The 16,732-nt window shown below is 36.7% G+C and overlaps 1 protein-coding gene across 1 annotated transcript in view; it reads left to right on the forward strand.

The window, feature by feature from the left end:
- The window catches only part of ANKRD31 (ankyrin repeat domain 31), a gene marked incomplete at both ends in the record, with an annotated part of 63,064 nt that extends 47,070 nt beyond the window's left edge, over positions 1-15,994 (forward strand). The window contains 3 exons of the mRNA XM_080638286.1: positions 2,339-2,479; positions 3,014-3,104; positions 15,843-15,994. Of these exons, the coding sequence (XP_080494412.1) occupies positions 2,339-2,479; positions 3,014-3,104; positions 15,843-15,994 (384 nt within the window). The remainder of the gene's footprint in view (positions 1-2,338; positions 2,480-3,013; positions 3,105-15,842) is intronic.
- Between the last annotated feature and the right edge of the window lie 738 nt (positions 15,995-16,732).

Raw genomic sequence — 16,732 nt, forward strand, 5'->3', positions numbered from 1 at the left:
AAAACCCACAATAACAAACAAAGCAAAACACTGAAATGAGGAAAGAGCAGTTCTCATGTTTTAGCCTGCATCTTCAGCACTTAGTATTGAAAATTTTTACTCTTTGGTCACTGATAACTTTTTATGAGTTTGGAAGGGAAATGCTATGAATGGCATCTTCTGTTAGCCTGTAATTTTAACACCCAGAATATTGCATATGTAGAGTTTGTTTCTTAACTTTACATTATCATCTTCTTAACATTTCCTGTTGCTAAAACCAGAGTGGAATCATTGGTTGGCCTACATTGTGTAATACCTGATTTTCATATTGGGAGTAGCAGGAACATTAAGGTTTTTATGACTTAATGTGATTCTTGGACGCAACTGTCAAGTCCCTCAAATAAAGAAATGTTACATCAAGGATTTCATAGCGCTGTGTTAGACATGAATATATGCAAAATTACTTCCTTACATGCCAGCTGGTTCCATAGTTTACAGTCTGGTATCATTCTATGATTCTATGATTCTATGAAACATACATAAAAAAACCCCACAACCAAAAAAACGCCTCTTTTTTTTTACTACAAAAGCACATCCCTGTGCCTGCAAATACAGAGCAGATTTGTGAGGCAGCTGCCAAGGGACTGGCTTAGTATTGAGCAAATGATGAAATTATTTACTGAATTCCCAGCTGTGAGCTTGTTAATTTCCAGGGAAACATATTGATTAAAACATGAAGGGTTCTTTTCAGCCAAAGCACCAGGTGTAGTTAACGTAGAAAAGACTGTTTTCTGCACCTATAATCTGCTCAGGAATGCTTTTCTGCTAAGAGTGGCTGTTTCATGTGGTCTTGTGTTTTGTAATACAAGGCAGCTGAGTAAGTCACAAGCCTCTACATTGGGCTGTGTCATAGATATATACACATGTTTCTTTTCTTTGAAGGACATGTAATATTCCTCTGAACCTCAAGATGATTAAGTGAAAAGATGAAGAATTCAGTATGTTTACCGTCATTTATCAAGGCTGTTATCTGTGATACTGGCATGACGCATGTGGATCTTAAAGAATTACAACCCTATATTGAAATGTTGATGTTTTGGTGTATAGAGAAGTCAGCGATGAACTGACTGTATAGAGAAGTCAGAATGAAAATGACACTCATTTATGTCTCGGAAGACAGTGGTATAAGATAGAAGTTTAGAAGCCAGTGTCTGTTGTGTTGCAAAGAGGAGATGATTAGTAAAGTTTCCTTCTATATCATTGTAGAGATGTACTAAATAACAACATAGAGCTGGTACGTAGTCCTTACTTAAGGTTAACTTTGGGCGGGTAGAATGCAGTTTTTGAATGTTTCACCTAAGCTGTGAAACAGTGAACTGGATTGAGTGTTCATCAAAATAGTGTTTCGAGTGTTCATCAAACATCTTAATTTAGATTCTTATAGACATCCCAAGCCAGTGGATATGGTAGGAGGCCAGTTCAGTGTTTATTGGTGGATCATTACCTCTTACTCTGATTGTTTAACCTTACGCAGGTTAAGCAACCTTACTAAGTTGTAGCTTAGTTTTTCAACAACTAATTTTTTGCATTATTCAGCGGTGTTAGCCTAACTGAGACCAGTTAGGCTAACACAATATAATATAATATAATATAATATAATATAATATAATATAATGTAATATATTATCATTATATACTGACCTATAAATAGGATAAGCCATGCTTCTGGGGGTGCATGTATGTTTGCAGAGTTGGGCTGTGTTAGCACTATCAAAGAGGCAGGAACAATAAATACATATTATACTTTATTTTGCACAAGATAAGGCTGTCAGGTTCCTCCTAAAATATATAATTGTTGTCCCTTGACATAAGTGAAGTTTATATGCAAATATATTTAATTTTTGAATCATTGCTGGAATTTCACTGTGACATGTGCATGTCACATGCATTGTTCCACACATGTAGGGAAGATTGCATTTGTGTAACAGTTTCTGGTTGCACAGAATTGCTTCTTGTGAGTTCCTGGGTTCACTGTTGCAAATTAATTTATTCACAGCCTTATTATGTCTAAGAGGAACTAAGATGCAAATACAGTTCTGATAAACAAAGGGTAGGGAGATTTGTCCTCCAACAGTGGTATTAGTATGGCTAAACCATCTTATTCTGGTGGAATAAATCATGTTATTTTACATTTACAGTTTTTGATAGTGGCTTTTTTTTTTCTTTATTTTTCAGAGAGAAACAGAAGTAACTATTTACAGCTATATTGTTCTTCAGTATTTTTTTCATGTTTTAAGGATATTAATTCAGATTTGTTAGTTTATAAATTGAAAACTACTTCCTGACTTTTATTTTTTAGGAATTTAGTCATAAAGGCACGCTTTTAAACAATGGCAAGATCAGAACCAGTAAGGGACAAATAATGCAGAATCCAGTTCATTGGGTTAAAGACCTACTAGGAAATGATATTTATGTGACATGGAAGTATGCATGGAATAAGGTAGGCCTGAATTTACTACAAAAATAGCAATACATCACTAATCTGGATCTCTAAAAGAGGATACGAACCTGAATTTTAAACGTCTTCTTACTCTTAATGAATAAGCAGCAAAGAAAAAGCTACATAACTGTAGCTGTACAGTGATGAACTAGCACAAGCGTTGAGAGAATGTGGAATGCCCACTCTGTAAGCTATCAGTGCTTTGAAAGAGTAGATTTTAAAGATGATTAAGAGGCTGACAGAAAAAGCTGAAAGGTGGTTAGAATGGAAAGGACCAAGTTTACTGAAATGTCAGCGTGTCAGGGACAAATGTTGCAAAAATACTGGTGGAGTTTTAAGAGGGCTTTGCAGATGTGTTGTATTATGCTTTTTTTCATTTAGAATTCAAATTAGCAGAATTTCTGCTTGACCTTGACAGACACAGATTAGACTGTTAAGTGCATAAACTCAGTTTTATGAGAAAAGTGAAATTTTTACACCTATCAGAAAAAAAGCACAAAATTACCAGGCATCCATTTAGGTATATTTTTACAGGTTACATATCTTGGGACACAGTTGTCAAAATTTCTTGATGAAGGAGTATCAGTTTCTGAAGACCCAGAATTACAAGAAGGAATGCCTTTGGGTATGTACCACTTAAAATCGACTATTCACCATGACTGAAGCGTTAGAAAGTGATTTCTAAACAGCTTAAATTCAAAAATTCTTCTGTTGCCTCCTGATTTATTTTTTTCCTGAGCTATGTGCTTATCACAGATCTTGGGCTGAAATATAGATCGTGCCAGAACTTACACATGATCTCTGAAGAAGTATGTTTCTCTTCTTCCATAAATTGGTTGTGTGAAGAAAATAAATACTAATGACTCAGTTGCTATGTGAAAAATATCTAGGTAGCAATTTACATTATAAATATTTGATGTATACCGAAGTTTTAATAAGCTAATTTAATACTTTCTTATGTTGAAAACTCAGATACACTAGTATAAGTTTTAATTATATGTACATCTTAAAATCATATTAAATATTCTTTGTTGGTGGAGATCCTGGTATGCCCAAGCAACAGGAATAACTAGGGGGATTATTCTCCAAAATGAAACAGCCATAAGAAGCAGAGTGCATTGATATGACAAAATTATGTTGAACATTTTCTTTAGAACTGCCAAGCAGACTTTAGAACTTCAGCCTAATTTTGGTAAGTTGTGTTTCCAGGGAAACTCAAGTCCCTTTGACTGCTTATTGCATTTGGAATCTGAAAAGCTTTTGGGCTTTTGTGGTTGGTTCCTTTAATTGATGGGACACTGCACCTCACTCACATGAACTGGGATACCAGGCTTGATCTGTTGTTAACATACTAGAAATAAAATAAAATACATTGAAATAAATTGAAATATTAAAAAATAATAATTTAAAATAACTAATTTGGTATTCAGACTACCATATTCTACTGGAATTTGCTTCAGGATAAGAGCATCCAGATGATAAGTTTACCTTGCCCTGCTTCATAACCTAAGTTTATACCAGTTGTAAGTGACTTAAAATGGATTTAGTCTTTTAACTGCTTAATAGGTTTTTGAGTATTTCACTAGTTCTTGAAAATTATTCCTGTAATGGAAAATTTATGATAAATATTGTAACTTCTAAAACAGAGAAATACCTTTATTCAAAAAATACTCTTGACAAACAAAAATCAGCCTGAAGGTCAGTAAGTTTGGTTTGGTTTTTTTTTTCTTGTTTTTCACAAACAGCCCAGTGTAATCTGGGAATGGTATTTAAAGAAGTTGGGGTTTTTTGTCAAGTGTAATTTAAGGTCACAGTAATGCCTAACCATTACCCCTAGGTGAGAAAATGAGGGAGAAAAAGCCAAAGTTTCTCTTTTCTCAGTTTCAGTTCTGTTCCAGGTACTATGCGGACAGATAAGTGTAGGAAATCAAACAGTGCCTTAAGTCATTCCAGAAGAGGATTAACCTGCACTGTTGTATTGTGAGAACAGTTACAGGAATCAGGTAGCTCCCAAATGGCTTCCAGGCCCTGTTCAGGAGTTAGACTGTTCCAGGGACAGTTCCCAACAGACACTTTGCCTATAGCCAGCCTGCTCGAAAGCACAGGAAAGTTTGCTGGTGTGGATGTGAGCTATTCTGTTCCACTTGCCTGGGGACATTCTGAGGCACTTTTTTATCTTTATAATATACTTAAAATGTGCGTGTATTTTATTCATCCTGCTTTTGTAGAAAATAATTTTTTTTTTTTTCTGTGTTGTTTAATTGAAATTTTTCTATGCATCCCAGAACATCATTAAAAAAGGAGACTGGGGCCCGATAATTTGAGCATTTTGGAGGAGAATACTATTATTTTAAATACCCCTATTATTTTAAATACCCTTTTCACACACTCTTTCCAGTTTCCCATATCTTAGCTTAGTGTTCATTGAGCTACTGTATGAAGTGGGAAGAAAATGATACAGGCAGTGGCTCTGTCCAGTGATCTTTTTCAAAAAAGAAGCAGCTACCACTGAACTTTGTATAGAGCCCAGTTTAGGAAGCATGTTTTAAGAACCTTGACCAAATCAAGATCCCTAGGCAAAGACAGGTTAAGGAATTGCTCTTCTGTGGCTGCCAGCATAAGTGTCCTAGCGTTTCAGCTTGGTTGAGATTAAGGTGCTTCAAGGTTAGTATAGCAGCAGATTTTTAGATACCTGAGGAATGTTAACACAAAAAACTTGAAGAACACATTACGTAAAGTAGTTCCAGACCAATGCAGGTATCTAACAGAACCTTTAAAGATTGCAGTTTTGGAATTAGTCACCTAAATCCTAACTAAATTTTGCTTTATGCCCCATGTTTGAGTCTGAGGCTTTAGTCTCTTCTAGGATCACACTAGCAGAAAGCAGGAATTACTGAATTCAAGCCCAAGTGAGAACTAAACATTAAGAAAGTAAACAGTACTTTTAGACTATCTGTATATAGGAAAGAAGAAGAAACAGTGATTATGTGGCTTGGAATTTATTCCTCTGTGCTTTCTGGTACATGTAATGATGACATAATGTTTGCTAAAAAGGACCAAGAATAACAAGCCATGTTAATATGCAGATGTCAGCTGAAAAACAGAGGTAAGTTGCAGAGCAGATATTGGCATTAGATATTTCATATTGAAATTCCAGCAAAGTCATTTAAAATAAAAGCATATCTACTTGTTACAAAAAGTGTAATCTGTACATTCATTTTGTACATTGCTATTTCAGGAAGATGGTCTTTGGGAAACAGCATAACTAGTGCAATTCTTGTGCTCTGGCAGTCTCTTACTGCCTTTAATAATAATTAGCCACCTGTAAAGATTAGAACAACTCTTGCTCACCTTTAGTTCATGAAAGACCCCAAAGTTATGTGGAATAAAGAGTGTTTTCAAGGGAATCCAGATGATTTCTTAATGGCTGAACCACAGGGCCTGTTTCAGAAGGTTTATGTTGATGTTTTTTCAAGTATCTAGGATAAAGTGAGTAGCTGAACTCAATAAAGTTGCATGAAAGCAAGTAAGAATAGTTTTGCTGTGATCATACGTGTTATTATATGTTTCTCTTTTCCTTGAGACAAGGAGCAAACCACATATATTTAGTAGGCTACTTTCCAAGTTCATTTTTTGTGGCATCTAATGTAATTTTATCAATGATGACATATATTTTAAAAAAAGAGAAGAAGTCATAGCAGCTATGGCTGGGCTGGTAAAGGAACAGATGAAAGCCTGCCTTTATGTGTGTTAGGTGGCATAAAGATAAGTAAAAACTTCAGTGTTTACCTTTAAGAAAAATAAAACCCCGAACTGCTCTCCATATTAAACCATGAAACCATCAGAGTTAAACAGTACTGTTTGTTCTTAGAACAAAGTTGTCTTGATCTTCTTATGCTCTCAGGAAAGAATTTTATCACGAGGGATCCCAGCAACCACAACCAGCGCCATCAGCGTCCTGGTACTGTCTCCATTGCTCAGCCTCTTGGGACTTTTGACCTAAGCAATATGCAGCCAAAACCCCCATCTTTACCACAAACAGAAGTTGCACAAACATGCACTGAAAGAGAAGCAGCTGTTACCAAGGAATTTAAGAGTAAGACTGTTTTTATCTGCCTAAAAATCCTAATGCTGGGTGCAAGGGCTATACGAGAGATACAGAAGGATAAAGAAAGTAGGTGGTGTGGAATTGATTTGTGTGTGGGAGAGAAAGACTGCTGGGGAAAAATTACAACTCTGCTCATGGGTCATCTGAATGACATTTTTCAGAGCTTAATATGTTCAACTCTCCTGTGCCCAAATGAGAAGCATTTTGTTATTTTGATGTAGTTAACAAAATTACTCCATATCATTTTAATACTTGGTTAAATATCTCCACAAAATAATAGCATAGACAAATGCCTTCTGGATTTAGATGGAGAAATATGATACAAAAGCATTGCTGAATAATCTTATGTAATATAATTTAAAGGGAAGAATGGAACCATTCCTGAAGATGCTCTGATCTTTATGGAGTTGACTGAACTTGTAACTTTGTGGTTTCAGTGTTACACTTTTATGCTGATTGCATGTTAAACCCTATCTGTAATATTTGCACAATGTGAACAGTACTTACTACACTATGACCCAGGATTTTTGCCTATACCACCTTTGATTACATCGCAGAGGGATGACCTGATTGACCACTGCGCAAAATCAGAGGAGCCAGCTCAAACCCCCACTGTGCCCAGTGTTGGGTAACGCTCTACACTGAAGTGAGTAACAAGTGCTGAGTTGGATCTGCTGTGGGAGACAGTAAGAAGGGTGTCAGACATTGCAAACTGAAAGTGTAGCCACACTATAAAGCAACTCTTTGTGCTTCTATATGTCTATCCCTGCAGCTACAGTACAAAGGATTAAGTAAACTCTGAATCTGTGAATCCTCTGCAAAAAATGCTTTGTTATGCCACTTTTGAGGTTTTTTTGGTTGGTTTTTTTTTTTGGTGTTGTTTTTTTTTTTAATAGAAGCAAGTAGACTTAGTATCTTAAATGCCAGGGCAGAATATTAGGAGGGAGGTGGTTTTTGAAGTTACAAAAAATAGATCATGTAGTAGATGATGTTCAAATCTATGTATCAACCCAGATTGAAATGAATTGGAAAGATGAAAACTCATAGGAATTATGTTTCTCTGCTGAAGAGATGAACAGCCACATTCATGTTTTCTTAAATAGTTACTAGTTATAGTTCTGCTTACCAAGATAATGGTTTTGTAGCACATACGGCCCTTGCAATCCTAAGCCTGTATAGCAAATCCATTTTGTGGCAAAGGTTGTAGTTTCTTGCTACTTGTGTGGTGAGGGACGGAAGCACTAGTTCCCTCCGAACTAGGGCTGAGACATAGAGCATTCATGGAATGCGGGTCATCAACAGATTTATTGCGCAGTTACAATCCTTGTATTTGCCGCCTAAGCACCTCCCCAGGGTCAGCTGGTTCCTGTCCCTCCTGGCAGGTTCCCGTCCATGCAGCAATCCCTACAAAGGTAACCACTGATAGTGGGGATTATGCAAAATTAGAGATTCATAATAACACAAAAATTAATAAATTGGAAATATACAGAAATGTTCTTCCATATATACATTTTGGTTTATACTACTACAATTACCCTGTTAATTGAAGGAAGAAAGTGCTAAACATGCTGTATACCCTTTAAAAACCACCAGCCCAGTTTCTACATCTCTGTCTTACAGATCCTTTCTCATTCAGTTCTGAGGAGAAGCTTTTCAGGTTTCACAATCTGACTAAAAATATTTTTGAAAGCAAACTATGAAAAGCGAACTCCTACTTAAGAAGGGAATTCCTTTTAAAGTAAGTGCCTCAGGGTGGTTGTTTCATTGGGTGTCCTTAATGAAGTGAAGAAAGTGCAATCTTCTAAATGCAGCTTTGAAAGTGCCATGAGAAGCCCCATAGCCCATAAATGGATTTATGGGCTATTTGATTTATGGGATATTTGTTTGCCTTCTACAATTGTTTCCAAAGAACCAGTCAGATACACAATGGCATTGCCGCTTTACTTCACACTAAATAAATTCTGACTGTAGAACTCAGGTATATAAATTGGCTTTTAACTACTTTACTTTCTGGGCTTCACTAGTTCTGAAAATGTTAGAAGAGTAATTAAATTTCAGCTTTCTTGCCAGTCAATCTTGAACTTCTCATCTTGCACACCAGTACAAAGTTGTGATGCTGAAACTGCTGACTTGGCAGGAGATTATTTAAATCCAAATTAATTGCTTCAGTAGAATGAAACCAACTATGAAGTATTTCAGTACCTCCTAGATAGGTGTAAAATTGGGCCACTAGTAAGCATCACATGTATGTATTTGCAAGAATCTGCCATTAGACTTCGAATTGTAAACTCCTGAGAAGAGGGATCTCATGTGCATCTTTGAGCTGGATGAAGATATTACCTTGGTACTAGTCCAAGCAACAAACCTAACGCATTGTAGTATATTTTTCCTGCAATATGTATAAAACTCCATGTAATTGTAATGCAAAGAAATATTACCTGTTCTTGAAAACTTGCAATATATTTTGTGCTGTATAGTACTTCAGTTCAGAGCCCCAGATTCTGCTCAGGCTCAGACATTATGTAAGAAACTACTTTCACTGGAAAACTTTACTATTCTTACTTTCATGTTGGAAAAGATGATTAATGTAGTTTAGGGATTGAAAAGCAAGATCCAAACTAAGAACACCAAGGTTAATTTTATTTTCTTTTTCTCTAACAAAATGTCATGCCTTAAACAAGATTGATTCTGTATATCTGATTTTTCTTTTTTTGAGTATTATTGAAGTAGTGGCTCATCATCACCATCAATAATGGTGGTAACAATATGGAAGAGAAGAATTACTTGGACATGTTAAAAAAACCCAAAAAACATCATACAAACGACACAAAACCCCAACAAACCAAACCAAGCAAACAACAAAACAACCACAAAGAGCACAGAACCAAAACACTGGCATCTAATAATGTTTTCCCTGTTACTTTTAGCAGAATACTCATCAGCTACACAATGCCCCTATTTATGTGACTGTAAAAGACAGAGATGACCTGCGTTTTCCTTGTACTTTCACTTTGGAAGCAAAGTGAGATTGTAGGCAAAGACTTCAATCCATAATCTTTCTCCTTCTCTGAGGTATCTCAAATTGCAGCAGCTGTTATACTGTTTTCCCATCTTCATGTCTTGCAGACAAAATATTTGTAAGTATCTTCCAGTACTTCAAAGTTCCAGACATTACCTTTAGGTACTTATGTACTTTAAAAAGCAACTCATAGTTTGTCAGCAGAATTTACGAAGATGTATCTTCCAGTAACTCTGAATGCCATAACTGAAGTATAGGCTTCCTCCATCTGCACACTTTTCCTTTCCAAAATCTTTCACCTATTCTTATTTGACTACCAGCAAGGTAGGAGGTAGAATGATGCATGACTGTTTCAGAGTTCAGCTATGTGGCCAGTAACAGCCAAACAAAATTCACTTTTTAGGAGGCCAAAAAGTTAAAAAAAAAAGAAAAGAAAAGCAGCTCTCGAGGACTACATGCCATGGAAGCCAGTTCTAAGAATTTACTTTCATTTTCTTATCTATCCATCAGGTTTTTGTGAAACTGGGGAACTACTTGAAAAGTGACAGTGTGACTGCACCGTAGACTAATGTAGGTTAGGTGGGGCCTCTGGAGGTCTTTAGTCTAACCTCTGTTTGGAAGTAGACTAACATCCAAGTTTGATAAGGTTGCTGAAGTGCCTTGTCCAGTCAAGTTCTGAATATCTTCAAGCGTGGGCATTCCATAACATGTCCATACAAGGTATACGTGTGCTTAAGCATGATCGTGGTGATTTTTTTTTCCTACATATCTAGTTGGAACTTTACTTATTAAAACTTGTAACCATGGCTTCTTTTTGTTGCACACAGAAACCATGTTTACTTAAGAAGCCTGACTTAAAGTAAACTAACTCCTAGTCAAGAGCTTTAAACACTGGCTTTCTGGCCTTTTTACTTTGAGGAGCAAGTTGTAAAAGAAACATTTTGGTAACTGACCCATCTTCCTAACTCATCAGCTACAGTATAACATTTTTTATCTGCTTTGGTGTTCCCATGGAGACCATGAGAAGACTAAGACAAACAGAACTGTTGTAGATAATCTTCCTAGAATACATCTATCTTTTCTTATCTGACGTACGAAAGCAATAAAAGAAAGGCAGTGTGATGAACAGCAAGCTTCAGAGGCAGTGGCTTCAGCTACTGCTTTAGTTGAAACAGAGAAGAGAGACTTTTTTGACACCACACACTGGTAATGTCATGCCAAATGAAAGCATTTAAGAGACTACCTGATGATCTTCCTTGGTGAGCATTCAGATTATGTCACACACCTTCCATTTCTTCCAGTCTGCATCTCAATGTGCTATAAACTGCAAAAAATTTAAACTGTTCTGGTTTTAATTACTCCAGGTTGGCCCTGGAATTGCTTTTTATCCACTATCTTGGCACATTAAATTCATGTTTTATAAAATGGTTAGAAATCATTTCAGAGATCCAGGTATTTTACTTCCAAAGATTATACAAGTGAATCATTACGTAATCAAGTATACAATAATAACTCAAAATAATAAGTTGTATGTATGGTGTGAATGTGCACCCTGCTAGTCATACCAAGAAAGAATCTGCTATGAATCATTTTAAAGCAAACTTGGTGCCTTTTAATAAAGGATACTAGTGTATGCATTTGTTATTGTTGAATTCCAACTCTGTATTCGATATATAAATAGAGTGACTGACTTCACTGAGAAACTCAAAGGCCTTTTAGACAGCTGTATAAAAATATTTGTGTGAGAAAAATGGAATAAGCTATTATATTTTCTTTTAAAAGTACTTATTGTATTTTATTTCTGTATAAATTCAGTGTTGAATGTAGATTCTTTTGTGGGAGGATGTATACATTTCCTGATTGGTATTTTGCATATACGTCAATCATACCTCTCTCACCTTCTAAGGAAAAAATCATGTTACAGCTATACTGAAGAAGGTAGGAGTCACTGAGATTTAAATTGTTCTCTTGTTTCCTGATAGAATATTGCAACATTGATGGATTTCTGTAAGAGACTGGAAGTTTTGAGTTCCCCACATTGCTAAATAAAAAGCTTAACTGTATCTTAACACACCAATCCAAGGACCCTGAAGAATAATAATTCAGAATGTATTTTATTATATAATGTATTTGTTACTGCCTAACAGGCATATACCAAATGTATCTAGGAGAAGAGACAAAACAGTTACTGTATAAAATTATGATGTAGCCATACGTTTTAATGGAGAATAATATATTGTATTTATATCACTTATCTAGGCAACGCTTGCAAGAAAACTATAAAGCATTATTAATATTATTAGTTTTTCAGACATTTAGAATCAAAGATTTCCTAACTCTGTCTCTCAAAAAAGTATAAGATCTTCAGATCTGTGTTGTGGGAACAATACTTTCTGCTACATGAAACGTAAAATAATCAGAGATTTCAGCATAAACCTTGAAACTGATGCTTTAGAATAAAATTCATAAATTCTTGATCTTTAATCATACCCACAAGGCCTTTTTCCACGCAGGTACAGAGTTTAACAAGAAAGGCCATTGTTATGAAATACTTTCAAAGAATGAGTCTATATACCTAAACTTTTTGTCTGCTTTATGACATTGGTTTTGCCAGTCTCACTGAAGGACAGCAGAATGAGCTTTTGAGGAATACTATTCTTCCTCCACTATATATGTGTTACTTTCTCAAATCTAGCATGTTATCTAGAGGCAACAGAATACTGAATTGTAGAAGTTTGAATTAAGTTCCACATTAAGTTGCATCTGGAATATTGTGTCCAGTTCTGGGCCCCTCAGTTCAAGAAGGACAGGGACCTGCTGGAGAGAGTCCAGCGCAGGGCGACTAAGATGATTAAGGGAGTGGAGCATCTCCCTTATGAGGAAAGGCTGAGGGAGCTGGGTCTCTATAGTTTGGAGAAGAGGAGACTGCGGGGGGACCTTATTAGTGTATATAAATATATAAAGGGGGAGTGTCATGAGGATGGAGCCAGGCTCTTCTCAATGGCAAACTATGATAAGACAAGGGGTAATGGGTATAAACTGGAACACAAGAGGTTCCACTTAAACTTGAGAAGAAACTTCTTCTCAGTGAGGGTGACAGAACACTGGAACAGGCTGCCCAGGGAGGTTGTGGAGTCTCCTTCTCTGGAGACATTCAAAACCCGCCTGGACACATTCCTGTGTAATCTTATCTAGGTGTTCCTGCTCTGGCAGGGGGATTGGACTAGATGATCTTTTGAGGTCCCTTCCAATCTCTAACATACTGCGATACTGTGATTATTGCTGTGCAAACTCTAGTTGCAGGCAAATGATCAACTAAGCCTACAGATCTTTCATGGTGACTCGTGTCTGATATGTGAAGGAATGAACTGGATGCTAAGGTACTATCAGAAGGTGCTCTAAGTCCTTCTGGCACTGTTACAGCTGTACTATGAAGTATCTGGTCATTATAGTCCATTAGGTAGCTTTGAAACGCAAATGATTTATTTATTTAAGAAGATGTTATAAATAACCTTTGATTTTTTTCAGGGGGTCATAACTACCAGTGCAAAAAAATGCATCATACATAATTTAGGATCACTTGATAAATTAATTCTCAGGGGGAAAAAAAGTGCTTTCAAAATCAGATAGAGGTGGACACAGATAATCACAAAACAATTAGCCAAAATCCCTGCTGGCTTGTATTTTTTAGGGGATGGACACCTTAACTTCAGGTGTTTGACTGACATGGTATGTGTGATAATTAGAAAAAGAGCACTCCATACTGATTGGTTTTGTAAAGGCAAAGGCTTTGACCTCCAACATATTCCTCCAACAGGAAGAAAAAAGAATAAAGATCTGTATCACATGAAGTGAATCAAGAACTGTGGAGAGACCCAGACAAAAATAAAGGCATTTTGGATGGAGGAGGGGAGCAGGGAGAAACAAAAAATTAGAACAATACAGGAAAGCATAGTACTTCGTCAGAACCTAGCCTTACAGTGGCAGTTTGTCCACAGACATCTCTTTTTCCAAGATACCAGGTCCTGATCAGCTGACAGAAAAGTTATTTTCAAAATTACCACCAGCATGGGCAGAACTCATGTGCTTCAATTCAGCAGCAGTTTTTTAACAAATGAGAGGATCCAAAAATGTTCATGCGAAACGCTGGCTGTCATTTACAAGACCTTACTTGGTTTGAATGGACAAGGACTTTGAGAGTCCAGTTTGTGACTAATCTTCTTTGTTTCTAAGTTCTTGAGAGGAGTGTGGATAATTCCAAGAAACTTGAAAACTCTTAAGGTAGCTTTTTGTTCTAAATACTCCCTTGTATTTTACTCTTGATCATATGCTGTTACCTCTAAGTGTGTCATTCTCTTTGCTTACTCATCTGTAGCCCACGTCTAGACTAGCTGCACTGAACCAGATCCATTTGAGTCAGAAGAATAAAATCTCCTCTGACTTTGCTGCTACTACTCTGACTTTGCTCATACAAACTGATACTGCAAATCAGTTCATCTTTCCCTCAGATGTGATAATACTCTACTTGTTTCACAGAAATATTGAAACTGGATTAACTCATACCTGTAAATTGACTCAAATATGTTGCTTAAACTGCAAAAGCATTTAAATTCATTTTATATAAGTAAAATAGTTCTAAAATGCTCTAACCATATCTCTGTGTAGTTCCAGCACTTTCTTGTTTGGAAAAACAAGGAGGATACTGGTGGGAAAGCTATTTTTGAAAAGTGATCTTTGAAGAGCTATTTTAATGATCATAAAATGGTGACTCTGCACAGAAGTGTGAGTGTTTGGTGACTAACCTTTATGCAACTGGAGATTTTGGTCTGACATTTATAAAGTTGCACCACTAACAGGAATTCTTTGTAAACACAATTTTCACATTCTTAGCAGTCACAGAGACAAGGTCTTGTAAAGCTGTAACAAAATGGAAACACAATTTAGGATAGTTTCGAAACTATAATGCTAAAATAGATGCCAACAGAGTCAGAAAAGCCTTGACAAGCAGCATGGAAAAAGTACTAAGAGGTCACGTGTTTTTCCCAGATTTATGGGAAAAAAGCTCATTCAGTTATTGATACTGATTGATACCTGATCTTGTAGTTCATGAAGATGGCAGAAAACTGAGAGCACCTAACAAGACAGCAAGGGTAGGAAAGCAGAGAAAGACCCTGCCTGTGCACACCTTACCTTACTAAGTTTACTTCTGTACCCAAGGCACTACAATGAGGCCTTTCTCCACTGCTTATAGTCTGGCATCTGAACGCTGTTGTGTTTGAAAAAAACACCCAAACAACAAACCAAAACCAACACAACAATCAGAAGCTGTCCTTACTTTCATGACAGCATTTCCTCTCTTGATAACACCTGCTACACCTGCGTTCTGCCCTCACTGGCAGTTTCTCTATTAGGCTGGCTATGGCAGCTCAGGAACTCTAGATATTTTGTGCAAGGGTACCAAGGGGAAAAAGTGGCGGATGAATGGCAAACAAAAGCAAATAACTGAAAACTACAGTCCAGTGCCTTTTGGAGTCTGTGCTGTTACGTCTAGTAAATGAGAAATTTTTCCATTGAGAAAATGAAGAAAAATTTCAAATGAGAAAAGGAGAAAATGTCTAGTAAAATTTCATTCTGCTGGATCTTTACAGCTGTAATTTTGTTACTGATTTTAACAGTGAAAAGTAAAAGTTCAGTTTTTCCTGCACTGACACAAGAGCCTTAAGTTTGTGCATTGCAGTAGTTATTTCAGTCCAGCAGATATTTAAATATTGCAGATAATCATTGTTCAGTCCTGCAATTTCTTGCTTACGAGTGTACACCTTCCTTTATATATAGTCTTTCGGGGACTGTTAGAATGATTCCTTAATTTTGGGGAAGTAGACTAAACTTACCCCTTGTGGATATAACACGTGAAATTCAAGCAATGCTGAAGAACACCTGCATTTTTCTGATACATAGGTGAAAATGACCAAGATGGTTGAATTCTCATCCTGAGCACCATGTAGTATGGCCGTTATCTCACTTAAGTCTGGGTGCAAGTGAGAGATACTGATAAGATGGCAGGGGTCTTAACAGTACAAGATTCCTAGGACACATTACAGATTCCATTACAGATGGCTAATGCTTAAGTGGTTCTAACAAGACATGAACACCTTTCTAGATAATAGTGCCAGTGATTTGTTGCTTTCCATTACTTTAATATACAGTCTGTAATCATTTGCATTCATTTTCAATAGGCTCTTCTGTCCATTTCAACTCAGTGGAAAGTCTGGCACATTTTCTTCAATTCCATGACATAGTAATGGTACCCAAAGAGGAATTTCTACCATGCACTGCAATGGAAAAGTACTGGAATTTCTACAAAGGATGTAAAGATTTTGGATTCTGAAGACTTCTTCAGTGCTAACCTTTTTTTTCTTCACTGTCTGTTGAAAGTAAACATTTGAGGTTTTAAAACTAAGTGCTTTGTTATTGTCATGTTGATAAATAATTTGACCAGCACTTGGAATTAACTGAAAGATTGGGTAAATGAGGAACAAGGGAATACGTTGTAGCAGGTGAGGATAACTGTCAATGTTGAATTTTGTCCTGTAAGATTAAGAAATGGGGAAGTAGATGGGGACTGTTATGTAGTGGTGCTCATTGTGAATTATATTACAACTTGATATCTCTGTATGAAACTCCACTGATTTCAGGGGCTGCCCATGCTTGATGGGGCTGGACAGAACCAGAGGGGTATCAGTACTGATAGTCACTTCCTACACCTAAACTTGGAACCCCTCTGCTTGAGCATGTGCTGTCAGAAATGTCTACTCATGTTTGTGTAATAGCATAAGCTGTTAGGTTAGGTGAAAAATCAAGATGGACAGCTTTGAAAATCACCTACAGCTTTGCTTTATGTGGTGTGGATACATACAAATGTTTGAGAAGGGGGTGGGTGCTGAAAAGAGGTTAAAAAAGGAGCCCTAGCCATTAGAAGTGCTCAGGGAAATTCCATTCACGTTCCAGCCAAGTCTTTCTGATAGAAAATGTGCTGGCATATGGCAGGAAATACAGTCAGCCTGTTTGCGAAACACATTTCTTTCCATCTAACAATATCTTAGCTACTCACCCAGATCTCTGGAGG

This window comes from Psittacula echo (assembly GCF_963264785.1).
Source record: "Psittacula echo genome assembly, chromosome: Z".
Taxonomy (NCBI): domain Eukaryota; kingdom Metazoa; phylum Chordata; class Aves; order Psittaciformes; family Psittacidae; genus Psittacula; species Psittacula echo.